The sequence below is a fragment of the Erythranthe guttata genome, chromosome 13 (assembly GCF_056151865.1).
Source record: "Erythranthe guttata isolate IM_541 chromosome 13, IM_541, whole genome shotgun sequence".
In the NCBI taxonomy this organism is placed as follows: domain Eukaryota; kingdom Viridiplantae; phylum Streptophyta; class Magnoliopsida; order Lamiales; family Phrymaceae; genus Erythranthe; species Erythranthe guttata.
In genome coordinates, this window is record NC_142545.1 from 17632625 (window position 1) to 17645122 (window position 12498).

General features: G+C 36.3%; 2 protein-coding genes across 3 annotated transcripts; both read left to right on the plus strand.

Moving 5' to 3' along the window:
• The first annotated feature begins 328 nt into the window (after positions 1 to 328).
• On the plus strand, positions 329 to 4719 carry LOC105968900 (putative WRKY transcription factor 2). The gene is made up of 6 exons (XM_012993594.2): positions 329 to 953; positions 1833 to 2307; positions 2519 to 2710; positions 2918 to 3648; positions 3748 to 3909; positions 4040 to 4719. Exons 2-6 carry the CDS (start codon positions 1870 to 1872, stop codon positions 4530 to 4532), a joined length of 2016 nt encoding a protein of 671 aa, XP_012849048.2. The 5' UTR covers positions 329 to 953; positions 1833 to 1869; the 3' UTR covers positions 4533 to 4719.
• A 485-nt stretch (positions 4720 to 5204) lies between these two features.
• On the plus strand, positions 5205 to 9624 carry LOC105968912 (hypothetical protein). Of its 2 annotated transcripts, none has more exons than XM_012993608.2 (5): positions 5205 to 5772; positions 6185 to 7847; positions 7969 to 8152; positions 8437 to 8491; positions 9010 to 9624. In XM_012993608.2, the coding sequence occupies exons 2-5, from the start codon at positions 6250 to 6252 to the stop codon at positions 9060 to 9062; spliced, it is 1890 nt and encodes a 629-aa protein (XP_012849062.2). In that variant the 5' UTR covers positions 5205 to 5772; positions 6185 to 6249; the 3' UTR covers positions 9063 to 9624. The 2 variants fall into 2 exon arrangements, with proteins under 2 accessions (XP_012849062.2, XP_012849063.2); XM_012993609.2 differs by having other exon boundaries at positions 5215 to 5772; positions 6169 to 7847.
• Positions 9625 to 12498: the final 2874 nt, after the last annotated feature.

Below are 12498 nucleotides of genomic sequence, written 5' to 3' on the forward strand. Positions count from 1 at the left end.
TCCATTTTGTATTTATAAATTATGGTAATAAAATTTGAATTATAACATTGCTTGATATATAGCAACACTTTCATAATCAACTATAATAAATCAAAATTATCTGAAAAGAAATACTCAATAGTCACAATTTGATTTATTGAGATTATCTTATGATATACATTTGATATTTTAAAAGATAATAAATACATTGAAATATATAATAATTAAATAAATAAAGAATTAAATATGTTAATTGAGGGACACGTGCTACACCACCTACACAGCACAGCACAGAACACATGACTAAACGCTGCCGTTACAAATCCCCCCCTTGCCCCCCTCACCACTTACCAAACAAATAAATAAAATTGAATTCTCTGCAATTATATTGCTTTCCCAATTATTGAAAACCACCCAATAATTACCTTCCATTTAATTACACACACTCCCCTTTTTTTTTTCTCTCTTCCGGTCAAACTTCTCTATCCACATGGCGGCGTGTCAGTGGCAGATGTGAAAAAAATTCCCGATTTGCCCCTCTAAAATTTAAATCATTTATTTAACACAATTATAGTAAAGGAAAAAACAATTACTTAAATCAGTATTTTGTCAGAGCGAAAGGTTTCTCATGTACACTACTACTACTGTCTTTTCTTTCCAAAAAGATCCCAAAAAAACCGTAAACTCACCAAACAAACCCCACTCTTGTTTTGCCCATTTTTGTAATTAATTATTAATTAATATTATTTTTTTGTTTGAAAAGATATTTTAGTTTTTGTTTTATCTCATCATCAATTACATTTCTCACTAACTGCTAAGGTATTTTCTAGAGAGAGAAAGAGGGGAACACACACAGAGAAGAAAGTAGAGAGAGAGAAAACAGCAGCAAAATAGACAGAGGGGAGGTGGGGGTGTTTCTCATGCTGCGCGGAAACAAAAATCCCATCAGGGCATAAAACTAATTCCGAGGCGAGGTCAGAAAAAGAAGATCTCTTTCATTCTTAATTTTTCACTGCTCTGCTCTGTGTTTCTTCTATTTTATTTATTTATTTTTTTATTTCGGCTCATTACTCACTAATGATTGAGTTTTTGTACTTGGATTTTTTTTTTCTTCTTTTTGCCATTTGTGTAATTGTGGTGAATTCGATGTCTGGGCCATTGATGTTGTTGTGATTCTCAATTTGAGTTGTATCCTCTTTTTTCTGTATGGTGGTCCATGCACATAAAAAGTTGGGTGTGTTTTTTTCACTTTTTGGGGTTTCATGTTGTTTTCACTTTTTCATTAGTGTTCTATTCGGTTAGATCTTGATGGGTTCGGCAATTGAATTATCTGATTTAAATTTTAATTGGTGTCCATCAATTGAGTCCATGCATTAAGGTTTTTGGGATTGGGGAAATGGCTGATCAGTAACTAATTGATTTTGCATCTTAATTATTGTTTTAATCGCATAAATCGTCGGGTTGATTTTTTTTCGTTGAATTTTGAATTTGTGTAGGTGTGTAGGTTGTTAACAAAAAAGTCTATGTACATTTTTGTAAGGATTCGTGCAATTGTTGTCTACCAATTTATGGTTTATATTTTATCGAACCTTATAGTGCTAACGGGAGATGGACCTTGGGTTAGTAAAAGAGAGAATTTTGAATCCATGGCTTCTTTTTAATTAGGGAGAATCTATCTATCAACACGAAAGCTTTCAATCTTGCTTGATGTAATGGAATGAATCGACGCGTGTCCGTTACGAACTTCCTTTAATGTTATTGGAGAAATCTCCAGCACAATCAAATTATGTAATCTAATATGCTGTTTTTTTTTTTTTTTTTTTTTTTTTGCCGTTTATGTCTGATTACTTCAGGTAGCGAATACCATTAAACGAGACTACAATTGATCACATGGGTGGGTTTGATGATCATATTGCTGTTATGGGAGATTGGATGCTGACTCCGAACCCTAGTCCAAGAGGCTTTTTTTCATCGATAATGGGTGATGATGTTGCTATTACACAGCCAATCACCAACTCCGCTTTCGAATTCAGCGGGCCCCCTTTTAGAGGGCCCGAAGAAAACGTTGTTACTCAAGCTAGTGTAGGAGGTGATGAAGCAAGCAAATCGAACGGTGTAGGCGAACCAAGATCGAGCTCACGGGGAGGTCTATTGGAGAGGATCGCAGCTCGAGCTGGTTTCAATGCCCCAAGATTAGATACCGAAAGTATGATCAGAACCACTGACCTTTCTAAGAAACAAGAAGTTCAGTCTCCTTATTTGACTATTCCTCCTGGTCTTAGTCCAACATCTCTGCTAGATTCTCCGGTTTTCCTCACAAATTCACTGGTAAGCTCATTGTTATTTATTATAATATTCTACGTGACAGAATATATTAGTTGAGGATTACGATAGATATCATTACTATTTACTTATGTTTCCCGAGAAATGAGCTGGTAGCTCTAAATTTTCTTGATTTCTATTTCCTTTATCTTGATTTTTTTTTTCTCTACTGTGATGCTTCATGAAGCTTCTTCGCTGTGATTCTTGTTTCTTGCAGTTTCTTCCGTCTCCGACAACTGGACAATTTCAATTTGCTGCAAGTGGAAACAATCCTGGCTCTGAATTGATGGCGGTCGATTCCGATAAGAACAAGGAGAACAACTTTGAAAACATAAGTAATGTCCCGTCATTCACATTCAAGCCTATCGCCGAATCTGCTTCTTTCTCGTATTTTAATGCAACAAACAAAGTAAGTAATTAAGCTCAATCGCTTTCGTGTATATGTCTGCATTCTGCACACGTGTCGTTTTATTAATCTAACATTTATATTTTGCATGCTAGGTAATCTTTTGTAAGTACTTTCTCGTTGACCGTTCGTTAGGATTACATGCATTCTACTACATCTGTTATTCTCATAATAATTGCTGAACTAAATTCGTTTATGGTTTTGCTCCAGTCATTTCCGAGTGATGGTGCTGTTTCAAACGGCCAATCCAAGAACAACGACGAACTGTTTCAGCAGTTTAAGCAGGCAGATTTTTCTAAAATGCAGACCGAAAACAACGGAGGCAGCAATCTCTTACATGAGCAGACGTACAATTCCGTTGTGGCAGCAGACCATTCTCCACCGTTGGATGAACAAAATCAAGATGGAGATCTACGGAGCTCTGCTGGAGATCCCCATCTTGGCGGGGGGGCATCCGAAGATGGCTACAGCTGGAGAAAATACGGTCAGAAACAAGTGAAGGGGAGCGAGTTTCCTCGAAGCTACTACAAGTGCACGGATCAGAATTGTTCGGTGAAGAAAAAAGTGGAACGATCCAACGAAGGCCACATTACGGAGATTATCTACAAGGGGACCCACAACCACCTGAAACCTCCGCCCAATCGCCGCTCGATTATTGGTGGTTTCTCAAACTCACTCGGTTGTGATATGCAGATCGACTCTGAGGAGCAGCAGCCTGGTAGTGGTGGTGGTGAAGTTGGTGATCTTGTATGGTCGGCAATGCAAAATGGAAATGATGTTGTGGGTCCAACTGATTGGAAACAGGAGAATCTTGAAACTCAAAGTGGGGCCCACCATTACGAGGCGGGGGATGGGGCTTCTCCTTTTACGAACGATGAGGAAGTGGAGGAAGAGCGTGCAACTCATGATGCTGAAGGGGATGAGTTGGACTCGAAGAGAAGGTTTTTACTCTTTATTTATTTTTATTTTTATAAATTATGAAGATAATTTGATGCATATAGATATACGTATGTATATTATCTGATTGTATGGTAATGTAGGAAAATCGAAGCTTATGCACCGGAGATGAATGTGGGGGCAACGAGAGCCATAAGGGAGCCGAGAGTTGTTGTCCAAACAACCAGTGAGGTGGACATTCTTGATGATGGATACCGTTGGCGAAAATATGGCCAGAAAGTCGTCAAAGGAAATCCAAATCCAAGGTTAATTAGTAATCAATCTCTTCGTCATTGCTTAAATTGCTTTCAAGCAATACAACTGAATATTTGTATAGGAGGGTTTGTTCTAATAAAAACAAAAAGAGATTGATTTTTCGGGATATATGATTTGCAGGAGTTACTACAAATGCACGAGCGCAGGCTGTAATGTTCGGAAACATGTGGAGAGGGCTTGTAACGATCTGAAGTCAGTTATAACAACGTACGAGGGGAAGCACAACCACGATGTGCCCGCTGCTCGAAACAGCATTCAAATGAATGCCTTAGGATCAGGTTCACTTGCTAGTACCCGACATTCTCCTGCGGTTTCGAATAATAATATGAACCGGGTCGACCCGTCTCAAAACCGGGGCTGGTTCGAAAGGCCTCCGTCAGCTTCGTTCGGTCAACCGGGAAGCAGGCCACGGGGCTTTGGGCCCGGCTCTGGCTTTGGAAGTATGGGGTTAGGTGGTTGGGGAAACAACCCAGGCAGGTTGCCAGGTCATCGGTATCTGGGGAATAATCAGATGCTGCAGCTTAAAGATGAACCTGAAATGGAGCCTGTGAGGGATAATGGCTTCGGCTCCTCAGCGGCTTATCATCAGCTCATGAGCCGATTGCCTATGTAAATCTTTCTTAGGACTTTTTTGACTTTTTGAACTTGGTGCCAAAGGAAGTGGACATATTAAATATACTACATACTATTTTATAACTCTCTTACAACTCTGCTATTTTACTGGGATTGCTACTTTTTATGACTCATTCTTTATTTATTCTTCTTGATATAGTGCCAGAGCAATTATTAGTACATGCAAATTTTTGTGTTTATTAAATCAAATTACTTATGTTCAATTTGACATGGTTTTTTGGGTTCATTAGCATAACTTTGAACCTATATTTCTGTTTGATAGGTTCGGGTTCACGTTCGGGGTCGATTCGATTGCTTATCGAAACAAATTCATACTCGATTTTAAATAGTCGGGTTTGCTACTCATAAAAAAGTGTTTTAATTTTTAGCTAGTGAGGTGATTGAAAAAAAAAATGAAGAAAAAGAAAGTTAGGGCAAATTTTTGTCACCCCTGTTGTAATTACGAAAAAACCCTTCTGGTTTGGGTAATTACAACCATCACTTTTAACAATGTATTGTCTTACGAAAACTCTTTTTTCAACAGATAAATTTAACACAAGGGTAGATGTGTAAGATGTACATAATTGGGTAGTAATTATAATTATCCAAACAAAAAGAGTTTTTTCTGTAATTTGCCATTCATTTACAACCAGCAAAATACGTAGATTTGGCATTTTGGTAATAATTTACAATCCATTGGGCGACTATGAGAATCCACCCCAATGAAAAACAGTCGAGACTAAAAGATTCAAGGACTACAGCACGTGCAACTAAACGTGGTTAGGCGCGTGGATCTTGTTCATCTGTAAACCGCCCCTTTCACTAACACCGAACCAACCTCTGCCTTGTTCTTCGAGATTTAATTCCTTCATCGGTCTGCAAATCTTCTCAATACTACACTACCACCCATCGCCCTGCAATCATTCTCACATGACCTGCATCAGAACTATGTATACGTACAGCGCATGTATATCGTTACATTTTAATTGATTCCTGGACCATGCCTGGAAAATTGGCTTAAAATTACCGGATTATACATACACCCACTCCTGTGTGTTTTTACACACATTCTCTACATTTGCTGGATTACGAATTTATTTTCTTTGATGGAGGTGAAGATATTTTATTCAGAGTGTGTTGCTGCAGCAATTGGAAAGTGATGATGACTAATGAGAACTGGATCTGAAATATACAAACCCTAGAATTCAGCTCTGGACTGGACTTCACTCAAATTGACTAAGGTAAACCCTCGCTGCCGAGCTGAAATTTGATTTTTTTTTAGGTTCGGAAATTGCCGGATCTGCAAACTTGATCTTTTGCTCTCGTTGATCTATTTGAATAGCTGTGTGGCTAAAGAAATTCAAAAAAAGGAGTTAAGGCATACCTGAGAAAAATATTTGATTGTTGTGTTCGTAGAAGAGGTGTTTAGCTTTGGTACCACCAGCTTTCTTATTAATCTTATTTTTTCCACAATGATTCTTGTCTTTATTTGGTTGTTAGAAGAGAGATAATGACAGTATAATGTACACTGCACCTCCTGTTGTGGGGCTGATTGATGAAATTATAATGAAGATTTGAATTTAGCTTAAGTTTTGGAATAATTTTGAGGTGCATTACTCATTGTTGATTATGTAAAGATGTGGTGAATTACAGGCATCTTGTTGGAGATTCCTCAGTGGCTACATACAGCAAAAAGTATATCTGAACATCTGGAAGACATGCATGCGAAGCATCAAAATGGGCCTGGGAATGGATACAGGTCGAACTCTATGGGAGGAGTGGCCGCTGCCTCGAGAATTCCGCCTGGAGGAGCAGTGAGAGGTCGTCGGATGTACAATTCCGAGTATAGGAGCTTCAGTCGCGGTGGTTATGGAGCTGGTGGTCACTCCAAGCAGCTTCAGCCACCACCACCTCCTTCGAAAGATTCTAACGTTTTTGTGGAAGCTGGTAGGCTGGCTGCTGAGTACTTGGTTTCTAAAGGGGTGCTGCCTTCAAATGCACTTTCGGGTAAGTGGCAAAATGATAGCCGTGCATCGGCTCATTCCCGCTTGGGAAATCCCGCTCCAGATGTGGGACCCGGTAAGAGAAGGTATTCTGATGAATATAGTTCAATGGGTTCAAGGAGCTTTACTAGAGGAAGGAAACGAACAGGGGACTTCAAGAACTATGGGTCGGAGGTGAACAGAGAATTGGGAAGAAGTGTATCATTGTCTGAGACGATTAGGGCTTCCCCAGCTATGGAGGCAGACAGTAATGGTGAGATTCGGAATTTATCTCCTGGTGAAATAACTCAAGAAGTTCACGGTGAAGTTCATGTAGAGTCCGGTTTGAAGAAATCTACCTTATTGGAGGATGCCGGTGCAATTGCTAGCAATTTGACTAAGGAGAAGAATCTGCCATCAGCTGTAGATGCTGATGATCCTAATAAGTTTAATGATGAGGCTGAGATGGTTAAAGATCGGAGAAATGATAATGATTTGCAACAAAAGCATGATGAGACTAAGGTCAGGGAAGACCATACTGATTTATTAAAGCACTGTAAATTTGTAAATGTTCCCACTAAAGCTCGTTCGTCATTGACAGTTAAGGGCTCAAAAGGTGAAAAGGATCCTATGAATGAAAATGTGGACTTTTCCAAGAAACAACATTTAGAAAGTTCTGGTGTTCATGTCCTAGACGTTGATGTTAAAACCGATGAATTTAAAAGCCTTGAGTTGGAGAAATCACCGAAAGTTTTTCCTGATGTATATAAAGAGCAACAAGCAGAAGAGGGGCTGTCAGGGTTTGGAAGTTCCAACTCCGTGGTTATGGATAGAGTTCAAAAACGGGCGATAGATTATAGCATTGATGATAAGGAGGATTTTAAAAAACTTAAACAATGGGTTCCTCAGCCGGAAGCTCAATTTCATAGCCCCCTGCCTCGTACTAGCTCAATGGGAAATCAGCCAATGTTGCAAGAGCCAAGCACTTCACAGAAAAGTTTCGATATTACATTATTTCCCAAAGACCATGCTGACTCGTCAGAGTTCATGGAAGAGAAACAGCTATTTCCGGGATCATTTAAGACATGTGACCTGAATCTTGTTGGAACTTCTGATGTCAGTGAGAATCATGAAGCTGATCCCATGCTCGTTTTTCCATCTAATACGCAAACTGGAAAAATAGCAACGCATATCGATGTTGATTTGTCTATTAGTAGCAACATCAATCTGCCTAATAAAAATGGTAAGCATGGCGTTCATGATATTGATATTGAGGTTATTGATTTGGAGAAGGATTTTGTCCAAGACAATACCTTCAGTAATCCTGGCAGAAGGTTAGTTTTATGTATTTCTCGAAGCAAAAAGCTCCATATTGACGTCATAATCACTTCTTTCTGCTTTATTTTTCTTGTTTTCTCTGTAATACTAACATGCACGTATATTTTGGTTATACAGGGGAGATATTGTATTCACCGACTTGGATGGCTTTGCTAATAATGTAAGTGCTGACGGGATTTCCGATGCTCAGGACGGATATGGATTAATGATATCAGAATTTCTTGGAAATGTTAGCCCAAACTGTACTGTGCCTACAGACTTAAATTCTTTGCACAATCATATAGGTCTTCCTAACGCAGAGGTAACAAAGTCAATTGCTGACGACACTCTCCCCATGCCTCTTTGACCGTAAAATCGAATAATTTATATTTTTCGTTTACTTTTTTTTTTTATCTTCCTCATTTCAAAATCCTAATTGAACACTCAGATTATGATTTTCCTCTGAAAAGTAGGAATTAACACTTATTTCAGTTATTATGTAATTTGATTATCCTGGTTTATTTTGTACAATCGATGCTTACAATTACTCAATATAATTTTTATCTTTGCTAAACCACATTCGACTAAATTTATATTTTGTTGCAGGGAATTCTTGGTGAGGATGACTCAATTTATATGTCCCTGGGAGAAATACCAACAAGTATGCCTTCTATTTTGGTTTAATGACTCATTTTCACTTTCCTCGGTTCCTTTAATTGCATTTCTTCTCTTGATGAGTGGAGTATATCTTCTGTTTATTACAGTACAAATATGTGTAAAAGCTTTATACTCTAGGCGAACTGCAGTTGGCTTTTCAAAAGAATTACTAACGAGAAATACTCTCAGTTATGCTTTTATTTCTAAGATAGATACTTATCTGCCCAACACATGAACTACATTTTATTTCGGTGACATCTATGTTGATTGAACATCTCTTGTGAGGTTAGAAATACATCTATTCGCTAATATCTCTGGCTCTGTGCATTAGCTTGTGGATTGGAGATCGTGTCATGTTCGTTATCATGCCCGCAAGAACAATGCAGCAATCTTTTTTCGCTTTTTGGTCGTCATGTATTTTGAGATTGCATTTATATGTGATTCTGATGAGCAAAAAACATAATGCTTTTACGGAATATTACAATCGAGTATTAAAGTATTAACTCTCTTTCTCTCTCTTAGGCCTCCTGGGGGCATGGGGGCAGCCAACACAGGACTACGGGAAACCATTTTGAGAACAAACGCTTAGCACAGTAATATATCGACGTGTTTAGGTCCTCTGGTCGTGTGCGAAAATAGGAGCGAGGAGACCATTTTTGAGGCACTGCAGAATACATATTGTACACGAACGTTTCTCGGAAAGCTTCTCGATTCGAATGGAGAATATGTTCTTTTGGGATTAGATGACACGTAACTTTGCTATGCTAATAGCAGTCGACAGTACTGTGACAACTGTATCATGCCTGTAGATGATCCAACGGTTGTGATGAAAATGGCCCGGCCTCTACCGACTAACGTCACCGTGTCATTCGATCTGTACCGTCGGAGTGTGGTATAGTGTTGTGAAACACAATTTACTGTTTCCAAACGGAAAAAAAAAAAAAGCACATCGAAATAGTTTTGTATGTTATATCATTAATCACGTCGAGTAAGTGTTGAACATTATTATTTTACTTTCTTCACGTGATTCATAATCGACATTTTTCAGTGTCAATGTACATATTTTTTTAACCCTTAAAAAAAGTGTACATATTTTTTTTACTGTTTTAATAAATTATTCTATTATTGTATTTACGATATATTATATGTTTTCTTTTTTTGAGAAGTATTATAATTTTATTGGGATGATCTATTTCTTTTTGTCGAATCGAGTAGTTCACGAGCCGGCTTACCCCGGGTAACAACTGGGCCCATTTTAGGAAATGGTCCAATCGCCTAAATTAAGATCTTTTACGAGTTTAGTCGTCTGGCCCAAATCGACTTGCTATTAAATATCAACAAGGACAAAAATAAAATTATTAAAAGAAAAAGAATAATGGCGTGGGACACGAGGCAGAAGCCAATTGGCCTCCATCAGGCCACGTTTACATCCGTACGTTTATTGTTGCCGTGGGCCCCATGACGTCAGCCACAGTAACATCCAAACTTCAATTTCCTATTTTGCCCTCCATGCTGTGTTAATTTTCCTAAAATCTATCCAATAAATTTATATTGTTTCACAAATTGGGAAAATAACATAATGAGAAAATGCAATTTAAAGAAATATCCAATAATATATATATATATAAATGAGATATTATTTGCTGAAAAGTTATATCATGATTCATGAATTGGATGAGATCAAAATAGTGTACACTTTATGAATTCATTGAATCTAAACAAGTGTCCATGCATCTCCCATAACCAAGTTAATCTCTCTAGCAATCTCCTATTTATTATTAGTATAATATATATATTTTTTTAAATATTTAATTATTTACATGACTCCAACTTCAATATATTACTTATGGTTTTAATTTGTAATAAAACATGTTACACAAGCATGTGCATAATGAACGTTTCTTCTTAAATATATATGAGAAACAATATATATTATATATATCAATGTGAAAAAAACAACAATAGATAATAAGAATAATTTTCAAATGTGTCATTGTAGAAGGAAGGGGATTCTTCTTAAATATGATGATTCGTCAATGGAAATTTATTGCTTAGTGGGGTCTCTCAATTGGGAGAGAGAGATCTGGATTTATCGTGTAAATGGTTTATTTGATGGTACATCTGGTGAAATATATATATCAGGTGATTATGAACTATTGGCATGCACATAATTATGCAATTATATCCAATTATATATATTCTACTTTTGCATGTATTTTTTTAGAAAACACACAACCAAACATATTCTCATCTTCCATATCTATATAGAACAAAAAAATTTACTTCATTCAAATATATTTTCATTTTTTACACAAAAAACAATACATCTACTTTTTTCCATCAGTAAATTTGAAAACTATAAAATCTCATTAGAAGCATAACCAAACATCCCCTATAATTTCATAACATCAATGCACCCGAGTGTAGCATCTCAATCACTTGTATGTAATAGGTGTGTTCGCAAATCTGATTTAGTTCGATTGGAATAAAAGAGCATTGTGTCTAATAATTGGAGTTTGAGTTTTCCTATAGATATTTTTTAGATTGAGTTCGTCGCACATAATTTATTCAGTTCAATTTACAATCGATCTCTTGTTTAAATTAAGAACTACGGCATGAGAACGGACTATACTACAAAATAATATATTCTAGATAATCAACATTAAATATTTAAATTCAACTTTCCTCTTTTTAGCATTGCGTGTTGAACGGCGTGCATATAGATTTGTAGCCGACCGGAGTTGTTTCATTATTTTATTGCCCGATTAGACTAAATATTAATCTTATATAATTTGCAAATCAACCCTCCCTCTTATTATCATTTGACAAAGAGCCCATGCACTTTATTTTTTCCTCTTTTGTTGGTAGAAGAAAGGTAGAAAACTTTAATTCATATATGATATTAACTTAAGCTTGAAATTACATATTAATGAGCTAGCTAGCTAATACAGTCTAAAGAAATATATATTTGATAAATGAGGATATTGGCTGATCACTCGATTTTCCTTCAAATAACTCTAGTCGAACAATTAGTACATAGCTATATATGTAATTAACATGCTCACCAAATAGTACTTTTTCTTGTCAAGTCAATATATATATATATATATAATATCTCGATGAACAATATTTTTCATTCTTAAACGATGTGCATTTTTCGGTTCATATTTCGCTACACAAAAGTCGAAATTTTGGTTCATCTTTTATTGGAAACATCTTGAGGTGTGATTTGTAAATATAGAGAAGTTTAATTATAAAACATTTTTCTTTATAATCATCTTATTATGTACATTATCAATCTAGTATTGGTCTAGCCTAGGACACGATCCATAGAATTTAGTGGGAGAGGAATTAAATATTACTTTTTCAAGAAAAATAAATAAATAAAATATTCCTAGAGTTTTTCAAGAAGTTTCAAAATTAAAATAATTTGTTTATGGAAATTGAGGGAGGCCAGCTGCTCTCCATCTATACTTCATTCCATGCATGCAGTTAGTGATAATAAAACTAAATTCATTTTTGTTTGTTAATGAAAATTCAGAATATGAACCGAACTGCTTTTATTTATTTACTTATTTAAAATATAATCATATTAATTAGGTGAAGGCAGACAGACAATTCCTTCATTAATAATATCATATCATACTATAAATTATATATATAATAGTCATTAGTCAATGAATGAATTGAATATATATATGATGAAAGATGATGATGATGTAACAAGACGGTTCAAGTTTAGGAAGTTGGGTATTAGGTGAAGTTTACCCAACTTCCTAAAATTTAATTAATTGCATTACTAGTTTTTAAGCGCTTATCAATTAGTACTAATTATCTTCTTCATTATTATTACTATTAAATTAATTAAATTAAAAAATTACTATTATAATAAATAAAAAAGAAAAAAAAAAGAGGAGAAAAGGTAGGGTATGTTGTCGTGTAGCGAGGGCGGGAGGGGGAGCGTCGCAGTCTGCTGTAATTTCACCAAAAGGACGAGGACAGAACCGAGAC

Coding starts and splice junctions, on each gene's coding strand:
- LOC105968900 (XM_012993594.2), top strand. CDS start 1,870: ATGGGTGGGTTTGATGATCATATTGCTGTTATGGGAGATTGGATGCTG. Junction 3,649..3,747: donor GAGTTGGACTCGAAGAGAAG/GTTTTTACTCTT, acceptor ATGGTAATGTAG/GAAAATCGAAGCTTATGCAC. Junction 3,910..4,039: donor AAAGGAAATCCAAATCCAAG/GTTAATTAGTAA, acceptor TATGATTTGCAG/GAGTTACTACAAATGCACGA.
- LOC105968912 (XM_012993608.2), top strand. CDS start 6,250: ATGCATGCGAAGCATCAAAATGGGCCTGGGAATGGATACAGGTCGAAC. Junction 7,848..7,968: donor TTCAGTAATCCTGGCAGAAG/GTTAGTTTTATG, acceptor TTGGTTATACAG/GGGAGATATTGTATTCACCG. Junction 8,153..8,436: donor TAGGTCTTCCTAACGCAGAG/GTAACAAAGTCA, acceptor ATTTTGTTGCAG/GGAATTCTTGGTGAGGATGA.